This window comes from Dreissena polymorpha, chromosome 10 (assembly GCF_020536995.1).
Source record: "Dreissena polymorpha isolate Duluth1 chromosome 10, UMN_Dpol_1.0, whole genome shotgun sequence".
Classification (NCBI taxonomy): Eukaryota; Metazoa; Mollusca; class Bivalvia; order Myida; family Dreissenidae; genus Dreissena; species Dreissena polymorpha.
In genome coordinates, this window is record NC_068364.1 from 35,782,728 (window position 1) to 35,810,398 (window position 27,671).

The 27,671-nt window shown below is 35.8% G+C and overlaps 2 protein-coding genes and 2 long non-coding RNA genes across 8 annotated transcripts in view; 2 read left to right on the plus strand and 2 right to left on the minus strand.

Annotated features, from left to right (window-relative positions):
* LOC127848196 (inversin-like) overlaps positions 1-1,384 on the minus strand; it is a 53,972-nt gene extending 52,588 nt beyond the window's left edge. For all 3 annotated transcript variants that reach the window (XM_052380518.1, XM_052380517.1, XM_052380516.1), the window contains exon 1: positions 1,178-1,384. In XM_052380518.1, coding sequence (XP_052236478.1) covers positions 1,178-1,180 — 3 coding nt within the window. In that variant the 5' untranslated portion in view covers positions 1,181-1,384. The remainder of the gene's footprint in view (positions 1-1,177) is intronic.
* Positions 1-27,671, plus strand: part of LOC127848194 (uncharacterized) — a 124,634-nt gene that overhangs the window by 41,101 nt on the left and 55,862 nt on the right. The window lies entirely within an intron of this gene.
* LOC127848207 (uncharacterized) overlaps positions 1-27,671 on the plus strand; it is a 70,369-nt gene that overhangs the window by 34,339 nt on the left and 8,359 nt on the right. The gene's annotated exons all lie outside the window — the stretch shown is intronic.
* Positions 12,474-26,011, minus strand: LOC127848206 (uncharacterized). Its single transcript, XR_008034414.1, has 3 exons — positions 25,849-26,011; positions 20,845-20,930; positions 12,474-16,326 (listed from the first exon to the last, which is right to left on the minus strand). It is a non-coding gene; the product is annotated as an uncharacterized LOC127848206 (long non-coding RNA).

The window sequence follows — 27,671 nt, forward strand, 5'->3', positions numbered from 1 at the left end:
TAAAAGACTCATTTATGACGTAGCGTTAATTTTACAAAACAATTGTTTTGTAAACCGTTTCAAACAAATACAAAATAAACACATTTTCAACATTTATTTCATTATAATAAAACTATCGATAGCAATAAGCGACCACTGTCTTGAAGACCACCATGGTGTGAATGCCTGATGAAATCAATAATTAGCCGATACATTGCGGATAAGGTGTCATAAACAACACTGGTACACACGATAAGTAGAATCGGATTGTTAATTGTGGGCAATAAAGGGATTAGCGGTGTTAAGTGTTAGCGAAACAGAGCTTGAATAGCGAATTTTATTGGGAACCTATACACCTTACATCGTTTTTTACGAATGTCGGGACAAATCGTCTCATGGCGGGACGGCGGGACAAAGGGCCCAAAAGCGAGATCGGGACGTATGGCATGTATGGTACATACTATTTTTTAAAAATCAGTAGACAACGAAAGTAAATTTATGTGAAACACCAATGTGTATCGGTCAGCAAGCAATTTGTTTTACATACAAAATTGGTGTTTTGACTTGTATTTTAGCCTCAAGTGGTATAATATTCAGAATACTGTGTAATAGTACCTTTGGACTTGATCTGAGCAATTAAATACAAAAGCAGCCTGCTTTTAATTCACTATGATGTACTATCGCTAGCAATAAGCGATCCCAATCATAAAAACACCATGGTGTGAATGCCCGATAATATCAATACTTTGCTGATAAAACAACACTTGTGCAATAGACTAGTAGATATGGTTTGTTAACAGTGGGCAATAAAGGGATTAATTTTAACCCAGATGGAGATTGTATAGTAAATTGTAATTTGTCTTGTGAACTTATAGAATGTACGTAGTTTTTTACGAATGTCTGGACAAATTCAGTCACATCGGGATGCTGGGACAAACACCCAAAAGCAGGACTGTCCTGTCAAAATCGGGACGTCTGGCATGTATGAATTTATTTTATCACTGCTTTGAATGCACCAAGTCTCATTAAAATGCAGGATTTGCCGACATGTTGTTATACAATATCATAAACAGTGAGTTAATTCGAAAGACAAGTAAAATTTTAACTACAAGATGGGCCTCTCTCTGCGGATTGTGAGGTTCTAAAAAATCTAAACCAATTTTGTGTATATTTAACTTTAACAAAAAAACACACTCACCATTTTCTTAAAGTTTACACAGAATACGAGTTGAATCTAGATGGATACGTCACTTCTGGCTTTCTTTAGACGGAGTAAATAATAGTGAATTATAAGCCACAAATATAAGCACTATTGTTTTGAATGAAACAATGGCGTAAACATTGTTTTCTATCAATTCTTATCTAGACATTGTTTTGGCAACTTTTCAATCCGCCATATTGAAGAGGTAACCAAGGCCGCTGTAAGAGGTACTCTTTGATTGGTCGATTGAAATACCCGAGATTGCTTTTGAGGAATGCTATTGGACAATGACCAGAATTCGCACGGAATATAAAATAATAGCGGAAAGAAAAAGAAATAGAAAAAATATTCATTTTATCCTACGCAAAGGCAGAGGGATATACATTTGGCATGGTCCGTCCGTCAGTCCGTCCGTCTGTCCATATATCACAAACTTTCCAGGGCTCTATCTCAGAAACTATATTTGGTATCAACATGAATGTTCATGGGTGTATTAATATCAATGATGAGAAATGCCATGCACACAAAACATAACCCAACACTCTCTTAAATAAGAGTTATTGCCCTTCTTTGTTTTTTTATGATATAACTTTTAGGGCTATATCTCAGCTATGACACGCATTTTCAACATTAAAAGTGGTCGCGTCTGTCGCGCGTCAAACACTCTTGGTAAGAACACCGTAGCGAGGCACACATCGTCCATTGCACATTTCTTTACTCGGGCTTTGAGCGCCGAAAACACAAAATGTCAACGTGCGACTATCTTGCGTTGGTCGCACAACCGCAACAGAAACAAAAAGGCCACCGCAGGGGAATTGCGGTACACACGTTGACCTCACGTCGATGACGTCGTCTTATGATGTGTATAACAAGAAATGTTAAAATGCCAATACATTACATTTTGCAACTGTTACCAATTAATTTACGTGAATGAACATTGTTAAAGGCCTGCATATAGGGAACTCAGGCAAACGATTACAGCCAATTACGCCCATCAAGACTAAAGCTATCGAGCGACATATATTTTTTAGTTATAGTGACATTAATTAAACTGGCCCCAAATACAATTGCAAATTAGTTGTCAGTTGAAAAAAAATACAAACACAAATATATCACAACAACTCCATCCAAACTCATTTTATTAAGTGGAAACACTTTTTAATGTCATCTACCTTGATCCCACTGGCCCCGAATGTAATCCCAACAAATGTATGCACGTGAAGTGCATAAACACACAATTAAAACAATATCCACATTCAAACATACAATTATTACGGATCGACTTCCAAGGCTAATCAGGAATGACACTTTTTTGATTTTATTGAATGCTTCGTTTAAAGAAGTCTCTTCGGTAGAAAAATCCAGTTTAGGCGGTTAGTGTCTTCGCTGATTATCTTGTGCGGACTAACCTGGGATGACATTTTACGTTCATGGATTATGCCCAGTGTTTCCAGTGCGGACTAACCTGGGATGACACTTTACGTACATGGAGTATGCCCAGTGTTTCCAGTGCGGACTAACCTGGGATGACACTTTACGTACATGGATTATGCCCAGTGTTTCCAGTGCGGACTAACCTGGGATGACACTTTACGTACATGGATTATGCCCAGTGTTTTCAGTGCGGACTAACCTGGGATGACAATTTAAGTACATGGATTATGCCCAGTGTTTCCAGTGCGGACTAACCTGGGATGACACTTTACGTACATGGATTATGCCCAGTGTTTCCAGTGCGGACTAACCTGGGATGACACTTTACGTACATGGATTATGCCCAGTGTTTTCAGTGCGGAATAACCTGGGATGACACTTTACGTACATGGATTATGCCCAGTGTTTTCAGTGCGGACTAACCTGGGATGACACTTTACGTACGTGGATTATGCCCAGTGTTTCCAGTGCGGACTAACCTGGGATGACACTTTACGTACATGGATTATGCCCAGTGTTTCCAGTGCGGACTAACCTGGGATGACACTTTACGTACATGGATTATGCCCAGTGTTTCCAGTGCGGACTAACCTGGGATGACACTTTACGTACATGGATTATGCCCAGTGTTTTCAGTGCGGACTAACCTGGGATGACACTTTACGTACATGGATTATGCCCAGTGTTTTCAGTGCGGACTAACCTGGGATGACACTTTACGTACGTGGATTATGCCCAGTGTTTCCAGTGCGGACTAACCTGGGATGACACTTTACGTACGTGGATTATGCCCAGTGTTTCCAGTGCGGACTAACCTGGGATGACACTTTACGTACATGGATTATGCCCAGTGTTTCCAGTGCGGACTAACCTGGGATGACACTTTACGTACATGGATTATGCCCAGTGTTTCCAGTGCGGACTAACCTGGGATGACACTTTACGTACATGGATTATGCCCAGTGTTTCCTGTGCGGACTTACCTGGGATGACACTTTACGTACATGGAGTATGCCCAGTGTTTCCAGAACGGGGCCGAAGTTAGCTTAACCCAAGCTGTAGTTACCTTCCTCCACAGGAACATTCGGCGGAGCTTTTCTTAGAGATCATCGGTCGGAAAACTGACACTGATGAATCTGATTTTTTTAGTGTATTTCAAAGTTCTAAGAACATTCTGCGCCAGAGGTTGCATTATGTGTGGACCCCGAGTGTTATTTTACCTAATTAATTTAGGCTCACGAAAGTTGGGACGCATTTCGAATTGTAGCTGTAATTAAAAGATCTTCAATTCGGGTTGGTCTTGATTTGTGGGGAGGATGGGGGAGCCTGAGTACCAGGAGGAAACCCCACTAGTCCGGTATGTTTACCACCAAGCAAAACTCACATGCTTCCGGGAGGGGGAATTAAAGGTCAATTTCAAAGAAAATCCAAAGTCAATATATTAAACTCTATTTACATTAAAATATGATTAAATTATCGGGAAAATAACGTTTGCATGTTGTGTTTAACCTGAAAAACATGATTTTGTTGACTGTTATGATCGTAACTCGCAAAGCGTTGATTCGCTTATCTCCCCTGTTTTGTGACGTCACAGCTGAACAAACATTTTTGCGTCCTCTTAAAAGATAAAAACTGAAGATTTGGTGCACTAAAATCGGTCGTGCTAGCCATGTTTCCAAACACAAACTGTTGTTTTTTTGCAAATAAAAACAGCCGCGTCTGTTTCTGCCTCGGCATCGATCCGCAGAATCACGCCGCGTCTTTACACGCGGCGATTACTCGAGTAAAAATATTTACAAATATTTATTGTATACTATAGCACATGTTGAATAATTTTAAAATTAACGAAAATTAGAAACAGATACAGATAATACGCTGATATATTTACTTCTGCGCGATTGTGTTAACATTTCTTCAGCTTATCTGCATATTCCATACAATTACCATCGACTGTCATCTATCAAAACAATGACTATTCCTAATTCGGCCGATATCCATTTTTAACATTAAATTCTGGTAAATATTGACGAAACAGTGCTCAAATTCATAAACACAACCTTTCTCCATGTTTTTCTAAAGTATCAAACGAATTTCGGCATATGTTTCCATATAATGATATGATGAAATATCGATTAAAAGTTTCGTAGTGAATTTCAACTTAAGTACCGGGGTATCTCGCCATTGACTATTCTTTTGAATAAAATAAAAATCAAACACGCTGTATCGTTATCGTTACACTCTTGTAGTTCGTGCATTATTGAACAATTACATTCAATTGCATACATTTGTATTGCACTGTATACTGATTGCACAAAAAGAAATTATCGTGTACAATTCATATTCTTTTGCAACGACTAAATAACAACATACTTTATATTTAGGTATCATAACATGTACAAGTTGTTTCGGTATTTAAACATTTGTTTGTATTTAAATTGTCAAATTATTTATACTTTGTGTCGTCTGTGTATGGTGTATGTAGGATGGTTCTCATTTGTTTTTAGAAATAATTTTGACAATAAATATCGTTATATTAAATGTTTAAGCAAGTCTCGTTTCCGAGATAATACCGGTATACGGGAATTCACTGTGTGAGCTACTTCGATATGTTTACTGATCTATAAAAATCATTGTTTTGACAGACGACACGTGCTTATCCAAAGTTTGTGTGTCTACACAGGATATTGGATGTTCAGGGCTTGATTGGGCAATAAAAAAGGGGCTGTCTGCGGTTTTCGGTAGAACGCTTGTACTGACCAACATAATACTTAATAGTGCACGTGCTTATCTTACATTTAGGAATCAAAAACACGGGTCGAAGCCACTGTGTGCTTGTTTGGGCCATTAAACACAATCCCGATGGCTATTTTCAGTAGCACGCGTGGTCAGAAACTAACAAGTTAGAGTAATGAATCGCAGAGATTATGATCTGAGAACTGCATGGAGTGTGAAATGAAACAAAATGCCGTAAAATCAAAATGGTCGCAGCCTAATGTTTCAATATAAAATTCGACATGTAGACATATAATTATGATGCAATTATTAAAATAAAATCAATTATGGGTTCGTCGTGGCTACAAACTGAGAAAAGCATAAACAACACGAAAATATCACTAATTCAGGCTAGCCTAATTCAGGTGCGGGAGCCTACATCTAGGTGCGATCACGGTTTCCTTTTATCATCGGCGTCTAAAAAAAAACACTGTCATGTGCATGTGTGTGAAATACATGTTGAAATTTGGGAAAGAAGACATATTCCGTTTATATCTGCTAACAATCCCGACTGTATATTTGACGCAAGAATTTGTAAACGGCGGGCTAACATCAGAAGTGTGTTTCGGAATACTAATTGTTATTCGTATAGGGACTCGATTGGTCATTGTCAGCTCGGGTACTACTTACATGTACCCCGGGTACTCTTAAGTATAATTATTTGTACCCCGGGTACGGTAAATATACTAAAATGTACCCGGGAATTTGAACTCTAAATCAGTCGTTGTCGGCTATTTTTTTAAATTAGTTATGGTCACATTTTTGTAAATTTTCTGTTAAATGGCCTCTATATTATCGAAACTCATAATAAAACCACGTTTTTTTAAAGAGAAGTTTGTTTAAGATAAACAATACCTTTCACTGTTATCGGTAGCGCGTTTTAAGAGATCGGATTTTTTGGCGGGAATACAAATCGGGTACGGTCTAATATCGACCGGGTACGTTTAAGTATATTTACCGTACCAGGGTACATGTAAGTATACTTATGAGTACCCGGGGTACATGTCAGTAGTTCGAGCCTTATTGGGGAATTCAACAAAACATATATATTTTTAATATACTTGTCATGAATTAAATATTAATTTTTTTAAAAGCTTTTCGTGTCGAAAAATATTTTTGATAATATAGTGCATGAAAAGCACGATTTCCAGGATTACACCGGATCCAGATTACACCCGGTTGCTATCATCAGTAACTGACCACGATTTTATCGTGAAGGAGTACACATAAGGATTAGTGTGGTAGGTATAACGAGCCATAAAACTGCAATAAACCAATTAAATGATCGATTGATAGTGACATGGGGGTTATTCAGAGGCAAATTACCGTTAATGATTATCACACGCGCATTTTTTGGGGGCAAAAATAAGGATATTATGTTTTTCATTATCATCCATAAATAAGACGCTTCGCAAAAAAGTTGCGTCTTTTACCCCCGAAAAACACGGTAGTGTGTTTTCTGTCTTCTGAAATTTTATTATACATAACATTTGCACTATGCATAAGTGGAAACGATTACGATCTAGACAAAACATGCGCGACGAACAGTTAGAGCATCGATGTAATTACATCGATGGGTGCAAATGATTAGAATTATTGTTGTAAGTTTAATTATGTGTAACAACAATACGATTTCTTTCACTTTCATTTATTTACAAAGAAATAATACAATAATTTAGATAGATGATGAAAAATCTAATAACGAACATTTTAGGGCTTTTTCCAGCCATTTTGGGAAAAGGAGTCTGGTCTAAATGGGATTTTTTAAATCGATACAATGGCGTGTACTGTACATATACGGTCTAATTTCATGCAGTTCATCTTCATAATGATCAGAATCGTCAGAAAAGTCCATAATTTTACATAAAAGTATTGATGTAATAGCAATTCAGTTCATCGTCTCGGCATAATTAACGCTGTTAAAAAATAGCGGATGTACATGTATGACGTCACAGCCAGGGAGATAGATAGTCCAACTTTTATAAAAAAGGTGCGTTATTGGACAATTTAGCTGGTGATTTATGGCATAAGGCGTAGCGCTTAATTGTTGCAAATAGTTTTATTCCGCATCTCAAACAATTATCTTTAATTATTATAAAGTTTCCAAAAGTGTTAAAATTGACCTTTAAATCCGGACCGCCCAGGCGAGAAGCGCGTACGTGTACTAACCTCTACGCTACCCGGAACAAGCATGCTGCACATGGATTCATGGAAGATTACATTTAAGACAGAGTTAAAAAAAAATGTGTATATATATAGCAACAACTTATGACAGCAATATGAGATCGGCAATCGAACTATCCCATCTAATCGACTAAACAACTAGTTAACAGTTGTTTCCTTATTTAATCAGTGGCCCATAAATAATAGTTTTTACAAAAAGAATTAACCGAGAATTGTTTGAGGTTAGTATATTACCAGTCTGGCAAAATAGCGGTTTAATTGATCTCTTTGATTAATAATATTCTACTCGTGACCGTCATTTCCGGCCCATTGTACCAGTCACATTAGCCTCGCCCGGAAAACAATGCAGACGACTTTGTCAATATTTCAATCAGCGAATAAATTCAATGTGGAATTGAGAAGGTAAGTTTCAGTATCAGTGCTTGATATTGATTTTCAGAATTTCTATTTACCAAGCTATTGTTCCTGTCGCGACACACCGCTCAAATTAATAGCATTACATACAGTTTGAGTACATGGTCAATGGATCTGTGCTTTTGTCGGAAACTTGCATTAGTTATTTTATTCTTTATACTTCATTGCACATCAATGCAACGGTAATTCAAAGATCTAGAAACACAAAAACAGATACGATAATGGAAATCGTCTGTTTGCTAAAGTGGCAGCAACCGTTCAAACTATCGCTCTTTATATTCATTTTTGATGAATTTTAAAGGTAAAAACAAAGTCAGATTTATTTATCTGTTCCAAAAAATTATGGATGTAAAAATGCGAGCAGCTGAAAAAGTATAATTCTCTTGAACACTCCAAGCTAAGCGATGAAATATCTATGTCTCTCCTTATTAAAACCACCACCAATAAACAATACCATTAATAAAAAACAATTATCCGTGAGTCGCTGACGTTATCATATTATTAGTGTGACATAAGAGCAATTTATTTGATCTTTTTCATCAATATTTGTTTTGTTCCTGATGGTTACAATCCAATTCATTGCATGTGTCACAGTAGCCTCTCCCAAGCAACAACACATGAAACATTTTACTATTTCGATAACAAATAAATTAAATAGGAACGATTGTGGTGAACTTTTAGTATCAAAACATTATATTATTGATTTGCTATAGCTCTTATTCTTTGCAAAGTGTAGCTCTCCGATGAATAGCACTGTAAACAAGCCAAAGGCATTTTATATCGTCACTGCTTCTGTGTTTCTGTCGGAGAATTGTATCAGTTGTTTTATTCTTTAAACTTCACTGCAAATCAATGATATGGTGATTTGGTGCAATGAGATCATGGCGATCTTGTATTTGCGATACTAATGTCGCCAGCTCAAAGATGTGCTTGTCTTATTTTTTTACGACAAGGTCACTCAAATAATCTGTTATTGACATATCGAGCAGAATTTGTTGTATCATTACGTTGCTCAATTTGATAAGAAGTGTACACTGATCCAGTGTACATCACAGCTGAAATCACCGTCATCAATATATGGGAAACTAGCATACACTATCGACATTTCTACCAACGCATACCAAACAATGCGCTTATATTCAAAGCATTTTACCCGACTATGAGACACTTTAAGCATATTTCATGACAATAACTCGATCAAAATGAAAAACAAATCAAACACCTCTTAAAGTTCCATTCACTTCTGAAAGATCCATTCATGTTAACGCTCATCAAAAAGCAATCAGTTTTTACGCTCAGATGAACGCACGAAATAGAGGACGCTCTTAAAACATTAAATGGGTCGAAAGGAAACTGGTGCGAACATAACGGCATGGCTTATAAAGACACATGTGTTGATGGTCCATTTGGAAATTGATTATCAGAATATGAAATAAAACGCTCATTATCGCTAATAACGATCGGTGCCATATTACTAATGGGACTTCAGGATAAAGACGATAGAAGCGGTCCGTTGTGAGCTATGACCGTTTTGTCATTAGTATAATGCAAGAATCATGTTATATCTCGAACAGAAAGGCATTTGAACACGAGTTCACGTTCGCAGAATCGGCAGAAAAGTCAACATGTCAATAAAAATACTTGGCTAAACATTTTGAATCTAATGTTTTCATGTAAATCATGTCTGCATGTTCGATAGTTTTGCAACTACTATACCGGATGTGTGATCACAATAGAGAAAATGTATACGCTTAGATGTATGGCATACGAGCACTTTAACATTATGTATGTGAAATCACAATTCATGTGTGCTCTGGGAAAAAGAGACCTCCTTTAGACGAAAAATTCCATAAAAGCGGAGAGTGTCGTCCCTGAATAGCCTGTGCGAAATGCACAGGCTAATCCGGGACGGCATTTTACGCACATGCATGAAACCCCGTTTTCCTCGGCGCGATTCATTTCTATTTGATTGGACTCGCTACTTTTCCCCATTAGTTGAAGAGATAATTATGTACAAATGAAGAGCTTTTTAATATTAGAACGATGTACATACATACGTACAGAGTTGCAATTGTAGTGGTTTAAAAAAGAATTATTGAAGATATGATGGTAGATGTTTAAATTGCCAATAACAAAACAGTGCACAGAACAAAATGTTTTGACATGAAAAGCTATGTATTAATAATTGCAAACATGTATGTAAAGTTTATCAAAACATCTTCCATCGCAAACAGGATGTAAATCTTCATTGAAGCGCATTTCCATATATAAATTATTAAAAATAGACAATCGCATTTAATAGAATTGACGTCATAAAACGCACAACAAAGGCAACTTTTAATATATATTTTTTGTTATGCATTCAATTTCGCAGCTAGTTTAAATTTGAAAAATTGTTAAGACAAATGCAAACTATCATTAATAATTCAAAATGTAAGTGTTCTCATTTATTGAAATGCGTTCAAATTTCAATTGTAAAATGTAGTACACGGTGATATTTAATGCTGATATAACAAATGTCATTTCTGCGTTGAAATTGAAGGCAGATTTGCTAAATATATAATGGCAGAATACGAACGTATGCATGATAACAAACATGGAATAATATGATTAGTTAAATTGGAAGTCATGTCCAATTTAGAGCCATGCGCGGACTAGGGCTCCTTTATAAGAACACGAGTTAACGGAAGTTTTTCATGCGTATTTGATGTAATCTTGTGGAAATCAATTCGTCGGAATACAGGCGGTCTCAACGAACAAAATTGCGTTTCTGCATTTTATAATTCCTGTCCATTCAGGCATATGTGAAACGATGTAAAGGTTTGGAAAACGTATTGGGACAATCAATAAGTAAATTGAAACGTCAGTTGCATCAGCAGTATATAATTTTGATCAGCACGTAGACACAGGACATAACACAGGATAGATACAAACACCAATTAATAAGACTGGGATTACCGCCTTATGAAACTTAGCAAGGGGGGTTTAAACCGGTTTAAGGACACCCTAACCTAACATATTTATTCATACATGTATGTGTAAATTTAATTTAACCTTGTAATATCATAAATCAAATTAAACTGCGATTAAAGTAGGCAAACGAGAAAACGCTTAAATGTTATTCCAGTTTTATTACTAAATGGTCGTAAGCTTACCGAAGTATAAGAACTGCAACTGTTTGAGGCATGATGAAATTACACAAAACAAAAAAATCAACTAAATCTCGTCTTTTTGTAATGAGCGTTAGAGATATATCATCTTGACAAGCGTTTTATGTGGATATGACGTCATTACTCGACGCGTGCTTGTGAGGTCAAGATCACCAAAGGACCGAATGGATTTTTGTTGATGCTGACCAAAGACCACCTAACGAAACATTTACCTCTGTCATGATCAAAGATCACCAAACGACATTTTTGTTCTTCTAATACGTCCCAATGTCAACAAGCGATCATTTGACCTCTGCCGTTATACGTCTCAGGGCATTGTTGTTTCAAATGTGAAATTAAAGTTTTTGATTGATACATCGGAGGGATTTAAAGAATCAAAATCCTTTTTTGATAATGATGTACATTGGATTAGTTGATATTTTTCAAATACTTAAGTATGATTGGAATATGCACGTATATTACATGCTTTTGCTATACAAATTGTTGAATTGCTTAACACGTTAAACATGTTTTTTCTAGACTGGTTGAATTTTGTTTGTTAAGTTGAGGTTTTCGCCGTTTTCAGTTATATCATGGCGGTGTACGGTTGGATGAATACGATTGACATAGAACTATTGTACATGAATTATATACGAAAAAATACATTACATTTGCTAAGAACATGTGTGTTAATATAATCCGACAATCATATTTTCTGCGCTCGTGTGTATCACCAATGCTCACCACTTTGTAAGATTAAACATTGATTGTGAAGGAAATCCTTATTGCCACGTGCCAGTTAATGACGTATTCTATTGGAACGGTAGTATGGATGTAGTAATTAAGATGATGTTTTACGACCATTATACGGATGTTTAATTGACTTTTTTCGATTTTTCCATGTAGAATTGTATGACAGCGGGCCTAGTGCTGTTTGTGTGTCTGGGTAGTTATTTACGGGGTAACTAGTAAATGCTGAGGTAGCACGCATTTTGTACCTTCAACAACAAGTTGTGTTCAGATCCGATGGTATTTATGACGGTAGCTATGTTAAATTGGAAGATTTTGATGGGCCACTTAGAATTACAAAAACTATTTCAGTAGCAACCTTTTATGTATATGAATAGTCGTGTGTAGTGACCGCCATACGATCATGTCTTTACAGTAGCAAATTTCTTTTATCCGGTATTGTTAATTCTAAATTTATATTGCAACAACATAATGATGATGTATATGCCTGTATGTCATTGACCACTGTTGACTACATTGTGTGTTATATGTATGTGTACTCATTGGCTTCAAGCCTAATGTATTCTAAAATAAAACCAAAAACCATATCATTCGGTTTAGAACATTTTATTACGATTGTGTCGATAATTATTATTCAATTTCCACACAGCAAGATTGGAAAGTCAAATCCTGCCTCAGACTGTAAATAACGAATTATGAACAATGCGATGACAACATCATTAACTTTAACAAGGTATTTGAAATCACGAAATACGAAGAAACTGTAAAATTAAAAGATCAATAGTTCTTTCTTCCATTAGATAAGATTGGACTTTTATCTGATCCATTTAGATAAATAAAAAATTGACACTGCAATCTTTCCTTAACATTATCATCAGCTTTGACTGTTGAGCTTTCAACGTCAATGGGAAGAGAGGACTTTGGGTGCATAAATCAACCTTACTGATCAACCCGATGTATCATGAAGATGTATCAAGATTGCCATTAAAACTGTTGAGGTCACACTATACTAAAAGATTTCCTTTAACAAATACAATGTATAAGCAATAACTTAAACACAAATAAAATACAATCTTTTGCCCGTAGAGACCCTCATAACCATACCTTTTCTTTAAATGCATTCCAAGCCAAATGGTTTTAAAACACAGGTCATGTAGTATGTTAGAAAGAGCTCGACGCGAACCAACGGACACTATTTTACGGCCATCTTTTTACCGGCTTCACTCCAGTTGATAAGGGTTTCCCGCAAACTTTCAAAGTCTCATGTAGTCTCCAACCTTAAAGCATAACACTGAATTAAAAAAAAACTGCCATGATGATTTGTAATGATCACGGCGTTTAAATGAACTTTATCTAAAATAGTATATGTTTAAAATAAATGAAATCGTTATAATAATGTGTTGTGATTAAATGCGGGTATTTAAGAGGAAGTTGAACTAATTCTGGCTTGTTTTATGACAAAGAATTTCGAATGATTTTGCTACTATATTAAGGACGCAATACAGAATGCACGCAAACAATGCTGAGCACATTTAGGAAAATAAGAACCTTATTCCGGGTCCTCCCATTGTATAAACAAGAAGCTGAATGTGATTTGTTGTTGTACTGCTTAAAATTATGTGTTTGAACCTTTTACTGTTCAATCAACAGCCTTTGTGATCTTAGCTACGGCAATCAGACGGTGCTCCTGTTTCGTACTATTAGTGTCCAATTGGAAGATTAAATATGGATGAAGATTGATTCCCACGCGTCCACGCGACACTTAATGGTGTTTTCATTAGAACGTTTTCATTGATGCTTGTAATGAATTGGACGATTTACGACCGAGTCTGTGTGGAGGTTTTATTGAAACGGTTAGAAAGATTTGTTACGTTGATATTTACCGTCCGACAACGTGTATGCACTCGATTTGATTCTGGACTTTTTATATTAGTCTAGAAAAACACAGAAAAATAAATTATAAGTTGGCCATTCTAGTTCACAGGTACTTTATTTTTTCAAGTACCTGTGTTCTAGTTGCTATTTCCCGTTCTTGGAATGCGCATTCGAGAGTTGAGTGCGAACGTGTGCTATCTTTTCAATGATTTTTATTCCTGATACGATGGTTTTAGGCCAAACCTCGACATTCGTTAATCTAAAGATGTTTCGCCCTTGAACGGTGTAGTAGAATAGAACATCAACACGAATTAATGGGGCCTTTTCACGTTTTGGTAAATTTAGGAAATAAAAAGTCTCAGTCTCGCAAATTTTCGTTGTAGTTTATACTTTATCTAAGCAATTCTCGTTTTGTCACAAAATATATCGACAACAAAATAACTCTCCAAATTATTCAATCGTTTCGCGTTGCAGCGCTTTATAATTTTCAAGTTTTTAAATCGTAAAAAGATGCATATAATGGATATTTTAGAGCATTGTAAATGTTCAGTATTACTGTTTCCTCACAAATATCATAACGACAACAACAATATGCGAATCTAAAACATTTTTTGTCAATTTTGTCAATTTACCAAAACGTGAAAGGTCCCTTTAAAGTCAGAGCAGTACGATTCTGGTTGGGAACGATATTGAACACAATCCTGACGTGCATGTACACCATTTGCACATAAGTCTCTTAATCGATATCTGTATCGCTTCCCAATCAATGTTTGTTTTGCCATGTTTTGTTAAGTCACTAAATAAACCAGGTATCAAACAGTTTTACTGACAAGTTCAAGTACATACAATATTCATAGTTAATGGAAACAGTCGGACTTTTCAGCCTGTCATTTTAAAGCCGACGATACCTCTTCTTCAAGGAAGTGCAAATTATTTAAATATTTAACTTTATGATAGTATGTCTCACAATCTCTTGGTATATTTAATATGCGCAATATAACGTAAAAAGTCCATTACATAATATTATGTTACTGTACTTCGGGGAAGAGTATTTAATTATTAGAGCAATCATTGTTTATTAAGTTGAATACAAATGAACATTTCAAATCCGTCTAAGAGTCAAGTATATGATATTTAAATTATGCAAAATACACACAATAATAAGTTTACTGTCATGTCGTGAAACATTCGTTATCAATGTATACGATATATTGGATGATTGATACACGAGTATGAATACATCCTTTGGCAAAATGTATGTTCATGACGGATATAATCCTCCTACACGTAATGGCGTGTACAGGCTATTCAGATACGACACTTTCCGCTTTTATGTCTTTTTTTGTCTAATGGAAGTCTCTTCTTATCGAAAATGTAGTGTCCAGTGTAGGTCGTTCCTTGTAAGCATGTGCGGACTTCACAGGCTAATCTGGGAAGACACTTTAGTCACTGATAGATATGCACACGAGATACATATTCTGCTTTTTATGCAGAATCCAGCCTTCTTACACAAAGTAAATGGTGTGTTTTGCATTCGTACAAATGTTACGCCGCATTCATGGCATAATAAAAACGCAACAATGCCTCGCACTCCACGCGACTCTGTCAACTCCCGGGAACAATTCGCCGCTTTAATATGATATTAAAACATGTTTTAATGTTATTAAGAAAACAAACATGAATGTTTCGCCTCCCTGCGCGTCGCTGTCACCGCCGAGAGTTTACATTCCTAGCGTTGCTGAGCTCTTCAACACTTCGGTTTTTGTCCTCGACTATCAGTTTGAGAACCGGCCGCGCGAGAAAGGATAGTCCGGCACCTCGTTGTTGGCACGCGTCGTCCGTGGCGGCCTGGCGGTTCGGGAACCAGTCACTGACCACTTCCGTTTTTTCCAGGTAGCCGCCGGGCCCCGCTAAGAACTCAGCCACCCACCTGTAATCGTTGCTGACGATGGAATCACCACTTTCGTTCGTTTTTACCGAGTTTTCGGACATGTTAATGCTCTTATTGTTGTTATTTTTAGACTTATTGCTTATGATTGCTCATCGACTTTTATGATTGTCCGCGTTTTGTTGTCATACAACACGATTTCCGCTTACAACTATCGGGGTTTTAACCAGAGTTAATTTAAACACTAGTGAATCCAACGTTCTTTGTTATTTTTTTTAAATATGCTGTATATATTTTTCAATATCCAAGAAAGACGTGTTCAAATTTATAACGCACTTCACTAGCGTTAAATCAGATTATTTTAACTGTATGAAATCCCACGCAAAACCACACACTATCTTAATATATACACCATTAATTGTACTAACTTATCACGGTTTCACTCAATTTTTGTCAACCTTAAGTCGATAATTGTCTTGTTTACTTGACTAGTACAGCCAGGTCTATTAAACTTTTCCCAAATCTTCCTGGTTTCTATTTCGATTGCCCACTTCTATCATTAAGCGTATAACTCAACAAACGTCTGCAACATATTTCCATCCCTAGCCTTTTTCGAGTCGAAACAAAATATGCGGCCTTTGAAATATTTTCAAACGAGCTGCGAATCTTGAGTTTTGTGTCTGAAAAAAACCAGAAACCACAACTCAAATTTAACAAGAGGGCCATCAGGCCCTAAGGCGCTCACCTGAAAGCCAAAGGAACTGTACTATTCTGAAAAAAATGCCAGCTGATTCATGAAGATTATTTTGGACCAAAAAAGTGACTTTTAACATGTTTTTTTTTTATATTTGACGTTGTGACCTAGTTTTTGAGCTCATATGACCCAGCTTCAATATCTGGCAAAATTTCATTGGGACAAATGTTCTGACCAAGTTTCATGAAGATTGGCCAATAAATGTGACTTCTAGAGTGTTAACAAGGTTTTACTAAAGCCATATAAGTAAAACTGCCACGCCCCCTGGCAGCCTTGTTTTTCAACCAACCAAAACCATTTTCAAACTCATCCAAGATATCATTGAGACCAATCTTCTGACCAAATATCATGAAGATTGGACAATAAATGTAACTTCTAATGTTAACAAGGTTTTACTATAGCCATATAACCCTAACCCTAACCCTAACCCTAAAAGTGTCAACAAGTTTTCACTAAAGCCATATAAGGACAACTGCCCCCCCTGGCGGCCATGTTTTTCAACGAACCATAACCCTTTTCAAACTCACTCGACCTATTGTTAGAACAAATGTTCTGATCAAGTTTCATAAAGATTGAATAATAAATGTGACTTCTAGTGTGTTAACAAGGTTTTGTAGTAAATAGCCATTTAAGGAAAAATGCCACGCCCCCTTGCGGCCATGTTTTTTAACGGATTTGGACTTCGCCCAGATATTATTAGTTCAAATATTCTGACCAAGTTTCATGAGCATTGGACCACAAATGTGACTTCTAGAGTGTTAACAAGGTTTTACCATTATACAGTAAAGAAAACTGCCCCGCCCCATGGCGGCAATGTTTTTCATTCAACTGAAACCATTTTCAAACTCGTCCAAGATATTATTGGGACACATGTTTTGACCAAGTTTCATGAAGATTGGACTAAAAATGTGACTTCTAGAGTGTTAACAAGGTTTTACTATAGCCATATTAGGGAAACTGCCATGCCCCCTGGCGGCCATGTTTTTCAACCAACCGGAACCATTTTCAAACTCTTCCAAGATATTATTGAGACACATGTTCTGACAAAGTTTCATGAAGATTGGACTAAAATGTGACTTCTAGAGTGTTAACAAGGTTTTACTAAAGCCATATAAGAAAAATTGCCACGCCCCCTGGCGGCCATGTTTTTCAACCAACCAGAACCATTTTCAAACTCGTTCAAGATATTATTGGGACACATGTTCTGACCAAATATCATGAAGATTGGACAATAAATGTGACTTCTAATGTTAACAAGGTTTTACTATAGCCATATTAGGAAACTGCCACGCCCCATGGCAGCCAAGTTGTTCAACCAACCAAAACCATTTCCAAACTCGTCCAAGATATTATTAGGACACATGTTCTGACAAAGTTTCATGAAGATTGGACTAAAAATGTGACTTCTAGAGTGTTAACAAGGTTTTACTAAAGCCATATTAGGAAAACTGCACCGCCCCCTGGTGGCCATGTTTTTCATCCAACCGAAACAATTTTTAAACTTGTCCAAGATTATATTAGGACACATGTTCCCACCAAGTTTCATGCAGATTGGACTAAAAATGTGACTTCTAGAGTGTTAACAAGGTTTTACTAAAGCCATATAAGGAAAACTGCCACGCCCCCTGGCAGCCATGTTTTTCAACCAACCGGAACCATTTTCGAACCCGTCCAAGATATTATTGAGACACATGTTCTTACCGAGTTTAATGAAGATTGGACAATAAATGTGACCTTTAGAGTGTAAACAAAGTAAATGTTGACGACTCACGACGCACGACGCAAGACGAACAAAAGGCGATCACAATAGCTCATCATGAGCACGTTATGCTCAGGTGAGCTAAAAAATACACTATTCAACCTTGCGACAAATGAAAATGATTTTATTTACGAACCAATATGATAGGCTAAACATTTTGCTTAAAAGCTGACAGAAGAAATGAGAGAGTCAGCACATAACCTTCAAGTTTATATGCATCAGGTTTTATGTTGAAGAAAAAATGGTGAATAATTTAAAAGGTGCAATATTCAATTTGGTTTCAAATTTTACTGTATTATTGATTGAGTTGTTATCGCACAGTAAAACTTCCGAAATATCCCCAGAATATTGACGAGTCTGTAACTGCATCCTTTACAAATATTATGTAATCAATCGCACATTCTCGGCCCTTTCCGTAAAACATCGGATAAGTGCCAGGGGTACCGATTGATCATGTTATTTTAATATCCATTTAAAATCGCAATAAATCGACCCATACTTGCTCTTGAGTTATTCAAACCTGCAGGAAGGTGGAAAGAGCACAATAGGGACGTGCGGTAATTGCATCGCAGTGTGATAGTGACCTTGACCTTTGACCAAGTGACCCCAATTTCAATAGGGGTCTTCTACTTTCCATGGCCAATGCGCATGTGAAGTATCAAGCCTGTCGGTCAATTTGTTGAGTTATTGATCGGAAACGAAGTGGCCTACCGACAGACATCCAGCAAAACAATTTACCCCTTCTTCAAAAAAAACGGGAATACAAAAAACAACTAACTATAATTTTAATTTGATCATATAGCATGAATCTGGGAAAATGGAGTTCAATACATGTTCGTCAAGTGCCTTCCAAGATTAGCCTATGCAGTCCGCACAGACTAAACAGCAAAAACACTTCTGCCTAGACTTGATTTTCTCCAAAAAGGGACTTCTTTCATTAAAAATTAACATAAAAACGGACAGTGTAATCATTGACTAGCTTGTACAAACTGCACATGCTTATCTGGGATGCCACTACAGGTACATGTATTAAGGCTCGTTTTTCAAGGCAGCAACCTGATTACCTGGTGAACAGAGAAAAATACAACTTAAACAAGTTAAACTGTAAAATGCCTGCAACACCTCGACAAATTACATCATCTCATTGCAAGTCGTCGGGACTGTAGATTTCTAGGATAAAATGTGAATAGAAACCCTAACTAACCCTTATGAAATCTGTACTCGCACTTACAAAAATAATAGAATACTTACTTATAAAAAGAATTATGTCTTCATAGTGTAAGGTTCATGGGACAGAATGCATGAACAAGAAAATGCGGACAATGTTTTAACAAAATAATTATTTTTTAACTTGTCAATCAGCAGAAAAATAGGCACATGTATACAATTGTAAACAATCATAATTCTTAAAAATTGCAATTGCATCCCTTTGATTTTCTTCGAAAAATGAAAGTTAAAGAAAGATTTTAAGCCCTCACAAAAGTTTACTGAAAACTACACGATTGTTAAAAAAAATAAATAATGTATTTGACCCACAAGATCCAGATCCAAACCTGGCATCAACCACTGACAAGGTTTCATGAAGATTGAGTCCTAAATATGGTTTCTAGACTGGCTAAAATGATTTTTTCTAGACTGGTTAACAAGATTTTTCTAGACTGGTTAACAAGGTGTTTTCTAGACTGGTAAAACAGTTTTTTTCTAGACTTGTAAACAAGTTTTTTTCTAGACTGGTTAACAAGGTTATTTCTAAACTGGTTAACAAGTTTATTTCTAGACTGGTTAACAAGTTTGTTTCTAGACTGGTTAATAAGTATTTTTTTCTGAAACATTCAACCTTGTTTTTGGACACACATGACCCAAATTGATACTTGGCTTAGATATTGTCAAGATAAACATTCAGAAATGTGGCCTCTTAATTGATTAACGGGCGAAATGTTGACAATGTACAGATACAGGACACACAATTGACTCTGACTGTTGCACCGTTAATATGCCATTTTATCAGTAATTATCAGATAATATTTTATGACCATCTTGTCAATAACTGTATATATTTCATATCAGTTTTCCACCCTGTCCTTACAATTAACATATGACCAATAGATTATGTGTCATTTAACGTTTCAGTTTACCAAATGTTTGGAGTTGTAAGAAATCAACACTCTTGTATTCTAAGTGAAGGGCATCTTGTTTTACAAAATGTTCTAAAAAATTCTCCTTATGAAAGAATTGTTCATCCCTGATCAAATTACAACATAAACGTTGCATAACCATCTGAGGTCGACCTTTATGGCACCTTCTGAAAGCCTAGCAATCAAACAACCCCTATTTTCCTGTGATGGACCCCCTTTTTTCAACCCTATTCACCTGTGAAGGACCCCTTTTTTCAACCCTTATTAACTGGATGAACCCCTTTTTGGACCTCCTTTTTCCACCTCTTTTTACATGTGATGGGCCCCTTTAAGACCCCATTTTTCAAACCCCTATTTACCTGTGATGGACCCCTTTTTGGACCCCCTTTTTAAAACCCCTATTTACCTGTCATAGACCCCTTTTTCAAACCCTATTTACCTGTTATGGAATCCTTTTTTGACCACCCTTTCAGCCCTTATGTACCTGTGAAGGACTGCGTTTTACACCTCTATTTACCTGTGATGGACCCCTATTCTGGCTCCTATTTACCTGTGATGGAAAGAACTCCCTGCTCAAGGAGAAACTGAGCCACCTCATTACGTTCACCCATCAGTGCATAGTCTAGTGGGGTGTACCTGAAATGAAAGGTAACAAATATGGATATAGACCGGTTATCATGATAATTATCATTTATTTGCTCTACTCAGGAGATAAAATTTCTGTATCCACTCATCTGACTTTTGAATATGTCCCTCAGCGCACAAATTATATCAAATCTTCGTCATAAGAGTAAGCACATATTCCTCCCAAAACTAAGGGTTAAGTTAGACCAAATTGAGAATGATGGTCTATCTTAAATATTGAGAAAAAGTTCAGTCAGAACGTTGACTTAATTATGTTCTACTTCTGTATGTTTGCACCTCTCCTCTGTGAACTCCATGTGATTGAGAAATGTTCTGTACTTAATGAGCAGTTTCACAGCGTCTAGATGACCTTTTCTGCAGGCCCAGTGAAGAGCAGTCATCCCTTGTAAGAATATGTTAAAAAATTGGTCCCATAGTTTTAAAAAATCCAAATAAAGAGAAGGTTTCCGGGATGAGCATTCATTTCGTGCAATAAATTAAGTTTGCTACTTGTTTTACAAAAATGAACTTATCTATTGAACATCATTCTGGGAAAACGGGGCTTAATGCATGTGGGAAATTGTCATCCCGGATTAGCATGTGCAGTCCCCACATGCTAATCTGCGAGGACACTTTACGCACATGCATTTCGCACAGTTTTCCCTCACCTACATGAGCTTCACTGCAGACCAAGAAAAAGGGCAGTCATTACCAACAAATAATATTGTCAACAATTTGACATAGTATGACAGACTATATATGAGCCTTGCTCTGGGAAAATGGGATTTAAAGTTTGAAAAGGCTTATCAGGGATGACACTTTCCGCGTAGACTTCATTTTTGTTTAAAAAAGACTTCCATAAAAGCCAAAAGTGTTATCCCTGATAAGCCTGTACAGACTGTCCAGACTAATCTGGGTTGACACTTTATGCATGTGCATTTCGCAGAGTTTTCCCATAACTACATGAGCTTAACTGCAGGCCAAGAGATGGGCAGTCATAACCTACAAATAATATGGTCAAACATTTGGTCCGGTAGTATGACAGACTATGTATGAGCCTTGCTCTGCGAAAACGGGGCTTATAATGCATGTTCTTAAAGTGTCCTCCCAGATTAGCCTTTGCAATCCGAACAGGTAAATCAGGGGTATTTTTTTTTAAGTACACTGGATTTTTTGTTTAAAAATTCCATAAAAGCAGAAAGAGTTGTCCCTGATTAGTCTGTGCAGACTGCAAAGGATAATATGAGAGGAAATTTTATGCATATGCATTAAGCCAAGTATTCCCATATTATACAGGCATTCCATTAAATTGGCTTAACCACTAATGGATTGCATTAACATTTCTGGCTTAAACCCCTTATGCATTGCATTTTCATTTCTGGTTTAAATCCTTATGGATTGCATTAACATTTCTGGCTTAAACTCCAAATGAATTGCATTAATATATCTGGCTTAAACTCCTAATGCAATGCATTAACATTTCTGGCTTAAACCCTTAATGAATTGCATCAACATATCTGGCTGAAACCCCTAATGTATTGCATTAACATTACTGGCCTTAACCCCTAATGTATTGAATTAACATTTAAAGAAGGTACATTCGGCTTAAGTCATGTTTGTTTTATCTTAAGTAGTATGTTGTTTGAATTGTAATGTATTGTATAGCCAATCGGTTACTGTCCTTGAAAAAAGGATTAGGTAATAGTAACAATTTGTAGAACAACTTAAACTATGCATAAATATGAACAAAATAGTTTTTGCATGTTGAAATACAGAAAATTAACATTTATCCTCAAAGCACGTAAGATCTTTAATCAATAATCAGGGGCAAATGCAGATGTTATCATCCTATCTGCCTTATTCTGATCACCATTTGTTTAAACCAAATCAAGTTAGATCATGATGGAGATTAAAATTTTCTGTGTGTGATCAATTCACAAAATGAATATAAAACTTCAGCTACAAGCCTGATATATTAAAAACCACTTAAAAACACCATATTTCAAAAGCCTATAATGCGTCTTGGAAAGACTGTGACATGCCACGCCACATTTTTCAGTAAGCTTGTAAAGTTTCTCACTAGTTTACCACACAGTTTTTTGCATTAAGGTCAGCCTTTTGCTCCAGCTCATGGTTACTCAAAGGTTTAACGACCAATTGATGTAACAGTTTGTTTACTTAAAACACTTATAAAATTAATTGTAGAAGCAATACAATTATCAACCATGTATAAATTATTGAACATACACATTTTTTTCTGTAATACATACATAAAAGGGATTACAATTTAATCGCAGCAATAACTTGATCTATAACTTCAACGGCTGGTCGCTAAACTTGCAGTTAAAGTTTTGAGCTAACAGGCCCTAGAGTACTGACACTCGGTTCTTACCTCACAGTCATTGGCGTTAGGAGCTGCGTTGTGCTCCAGGAGTACCCATATTCGAACTTGACCTACATATCATCTAGACACAACTTCTGACCAAATTAGGTTAGGATCGGATGAAAACTACTTCAATTAGAGAGCGGACACCATGCTAAATGCTTAAAATGCACTAAGGGACCTCGTTTTTGACCCGGCATGACCCATATTTAACCTTTACCTACATATCATCTAGACACAACTTCTGACCAAATTTGGTGAAGATCGGATGAAAACTACTTCACTTAAAGAGCGGACAACATGCTTAATTCTTGAAATGCACTGAGTGACCCCGTGACCTAGTTTTTGACCCAGCATGACCCATATTCGAACTTATTCTAGATATTGTCTAGACACAACTTCTGACCCAGTTTGGTGAAGATTGGATGAAAACTATTTGAATTAGAGAGCGGACAATGCTGTGGACGCCGCCCACCCGCCCGCCAAGGGTGAAACTATAATACACCCCGTTTTTAAAAATGGGCGTATAAAGAATTTGATAGATTCTAAAGGATGTTGAAACAAGCCTATTACAGATCTGTGGAAATGCAGTCAATTTACATTTAAATACATGGTTATAATAAATCTTCTAATTAATATATAAGGCTTTATTTCTTGTAAAAAACTGATGATAACAACTTTCGTATCATTAAATGCTCGATGCAGACTGGGTATTTCAGCTGTGTACTCGATAAAATGTATCATTGTATTGCACAGAACACAAAATATTATCATTTAATACAAGAAAATAACCGGAATCTATTTATACAGTAATGCTTTTGCAACTTGCTATTATAACTTCACTTCACATAATTCTATAAAAACAGTACAGTTCTTAAAATATTGCCCATTAAAAAAATAAAACAGTAAACTGTGTTTTATTTTTTTTATCTACATGCTTAATATGGAAAATATACTCACAGTATTCAAACACTGTCTTTTCTTGTAAAATTTATTTAATATCAGATGACAAGGTTCTAATAAGTTCCACTTACTTGTTGTATTAAGTTACGTCTCAGCTTCACCTATTTGTAAAATAATTTAAACAATATGTGTTTGTGAAACACTATGTCCTCCCATACATTTGACCTTTGACCTTTCACCACTCAAAATGTGCAGCTCCATGAGATACACATGCATGCCAAATATCAAGTTGCTATGTTCAATATTGCAAAAGTTATGACCAATGTTCAAGTTTTCTGGCGGAGAGACAGACTGACGGACGGATTGACGGACAGTTCAAAAACTATATGCCAACCTTCGGGGGCATAGAAAACAAAGGGCGATAACTCTTATTTAAGAAACTGTAGGGTTATGGTTCTTGTATATGGCATTTTTTCCAATTGATTTCTACACACCCATGAAGTTTAATGTTGAAATATTGCATCTTATCTAAGATATAGCCCTGAAAAGTTACATCATACAAAAACAACAAAAGGAAATAACTCTTATTTGAAGGGTTATGGTTCTTAAGCATGGCACTTCTCCTTATCGATAGAAATACACGCATGAAATCCCATGTTGAAGTTGTGTATGGTATCTGAAATATAGCCCTGAAACGTTACATCATCCCAAAAAAATGCAATAATTCTTATTTAAGAAAGTCCAGGGTTATGGTTCTTGTGCATGGTACTTTTCCTTGTTGATATCTATACACCAATGAAGTTTCATGTTGATATCTTATATAGATTTTGAGATATAGCCCTGAATTTATAGCATTGGGATTTTATCCAAACTTTCCATATTCCCCCAAAATGGCCTTTATATTCAATCATAAAAAACAACTGTTTCTAAACAACCAATAAGTTCAACAATTATAACGATATTGATTCCCTGAAACCAACCTATGTTTTAATGACGGGAATTTCCCACCAGTGTAAACAGAGTGTCTTGAGTTGTCATTGAAAGACATCAGACTTAATTAGCGATTTGCGATTGTAGTTAGACATCAATTTTACATTGCCAAACAAATACTTTTTATTAATGCTAATGTCATTATTCCAAAATGGCAGACAATGGAGAAATGAAATACCAATTTTCTGAAAAAGGACAAATCAAATTCATAAAATGCATCATACAATTAAGAATATATAAAATGTGTATATAAAATCAAAAATCACATCACATTCACTACGGGCATCATACATTATAAGGGATTCATAAAATGAGTGTGTCCATCAATGATGGAGAATGCTTCATAGATACAAACATCAAATATTTATTAACAATTTACACAGTGATTGTTTGTGATGGAAACGACAGTGTTTGTAACTTAGAGTTCAGCTTCCTCTCAAAGAAAAAAACACTTTAACAGATCAATATTTGAAAATAGAAAAAAAACTTGTTCACATTGGAAATTTCTGCATAAATTATTTTACAACAATTAAGTCTCCCACTGGGACCAATATGGTTTACTGCAAGTACATAAGTGTTGTCCTAGATAGGCCTGTGCACTCAGTACATGCTAATCAGGGATAACACTTTCTGCCTCAACAAAGAAAAGACTACCTGTTAACCTAGAAATCCATAAAATTGAAACTGTCAGCCGTGATAGGCCTGTGGGGACTGCATGGGCTCGTCTTGAACAAAAATGTATGCACATGCATTAATCCCAGTTTTTCTATCACTGCATAATTGATATATTGCTATCATATTGTCCCATGATTGACCTATTGTTATCATGGCTAGACTGAGCTTTACCAGTACGCAATTGTTTACCACTATCGACAAAGCGGGGATTTTAGGGCGGTAGCCCCCGATACTAAGGAAATATATACATGTACGATAAACAGGATTATTAGGTGTTGCGTAAGGTGTTAGGTGTTGCGCGCTAAGCAAAGATAAAATTATACGCTTTTCCATTCTGTTTTACGTACCGGTTAAGTTCAATCGTCCCGTTATCATATCATCAAAATATTGACCTTTTGTTATTCTATCATTCAATAATTAACCTTTGGTTATCCTATCATCCCAATATTGACCTTTTGTTATCTCATCATCCAATAATTGTCTTATTGTTATCCTACCATCCAATAATTGACCTAGTGTTATCTTATTATCCAAGTTTTTAGCTGGATTTCCTTCTATAAAATGTTCATAATATTTGATAATATCATTTTTGCTGTAAAAATGACCTGACTGGGTATGTGACTTTTGTTTGGCAAAAGTTCAATTGCAAATTCAATAGTGTCCCTTTTGACCGTCAAGCTTGAATAAGTTGATTGATGATCTTTTTCATATTTCCCAATCTGTTCATTTGAATAATTTATGTAAATTGTAAGGACACGATTAGTAGCTGTGTAAAACATGTTTTAGCTTAAATTAGATATGAACATGTTCCCTGTTTAATATTATTATTTCCAAAACAAAATCAGTATTTCTTAGTATGTAATGTATTTTAACATCATCAAAATGCTTTTATATCATTTTTTTTCTCTTAACAGTAGGACAGGAAAGAATTAAACATGTGTTTGTAGATATTGCCAAATTGGTTAACTAAATACATTATATAAATTCATTTTTTCTTAAAGTCAAAGAAACTATGTATGTGGTTTTTTTAGGTTAACAAATCGTATTTTAATATACAAATATATTTGCACTAAGGATAAAAAATAAATTTCGTATTAAAAGTGTATTTTTATCTTTAATCCCTCCTCAAATATGGCAAATCTCCAACTTAAATTCTCGTTAAACAAAGAATACAATCATGAATGGCTTTGCTTATGAAAAAATACCAATACAGCATCGAAGTACAATCTCTTCATATTATTGCATTACTTTGCTCAATCCAGTCATCTTAATATTATTAATGCTGCCTATAAAATATAGTATAACATTGCCAACAAAAACTTTGTTGATGTAAGTTTATTCTGAAGAATATATTGATCAAGAAGAAGATAATGATAATGATGATTAGGAGGAGGATTGGTTGATGATGAATAATGACAATCATAATTTATTCCATTTTTACATGGAAGGTATTAAATATAAAGGTACATCCTTTTGAATATACTCTTAAAACTGTTAATTAAAAAGTACAATTTTTACTTTGCCTTTGCAGAAAAAGTAATTGCATAATTGATGCATTTTAAATGTGTCTAAGGACTTTGAGTTTTGATTGTTTGATACTTGTATTTACCCCCAATGTACAAGAAGTATGCTATTTGACAAGACAGTATTTGCATGTATGGTATATGCAGGAAAGGTCCATTGAAAAACATGGCGAAGAAGGAGGTATAGTGAAACCTAATGTGATCACTGTGACAGTCACATTTTGTGTCCAATCTTCATGAAATTTGCTCAGAACATTTAATCAAATGCTATTTTAGCTG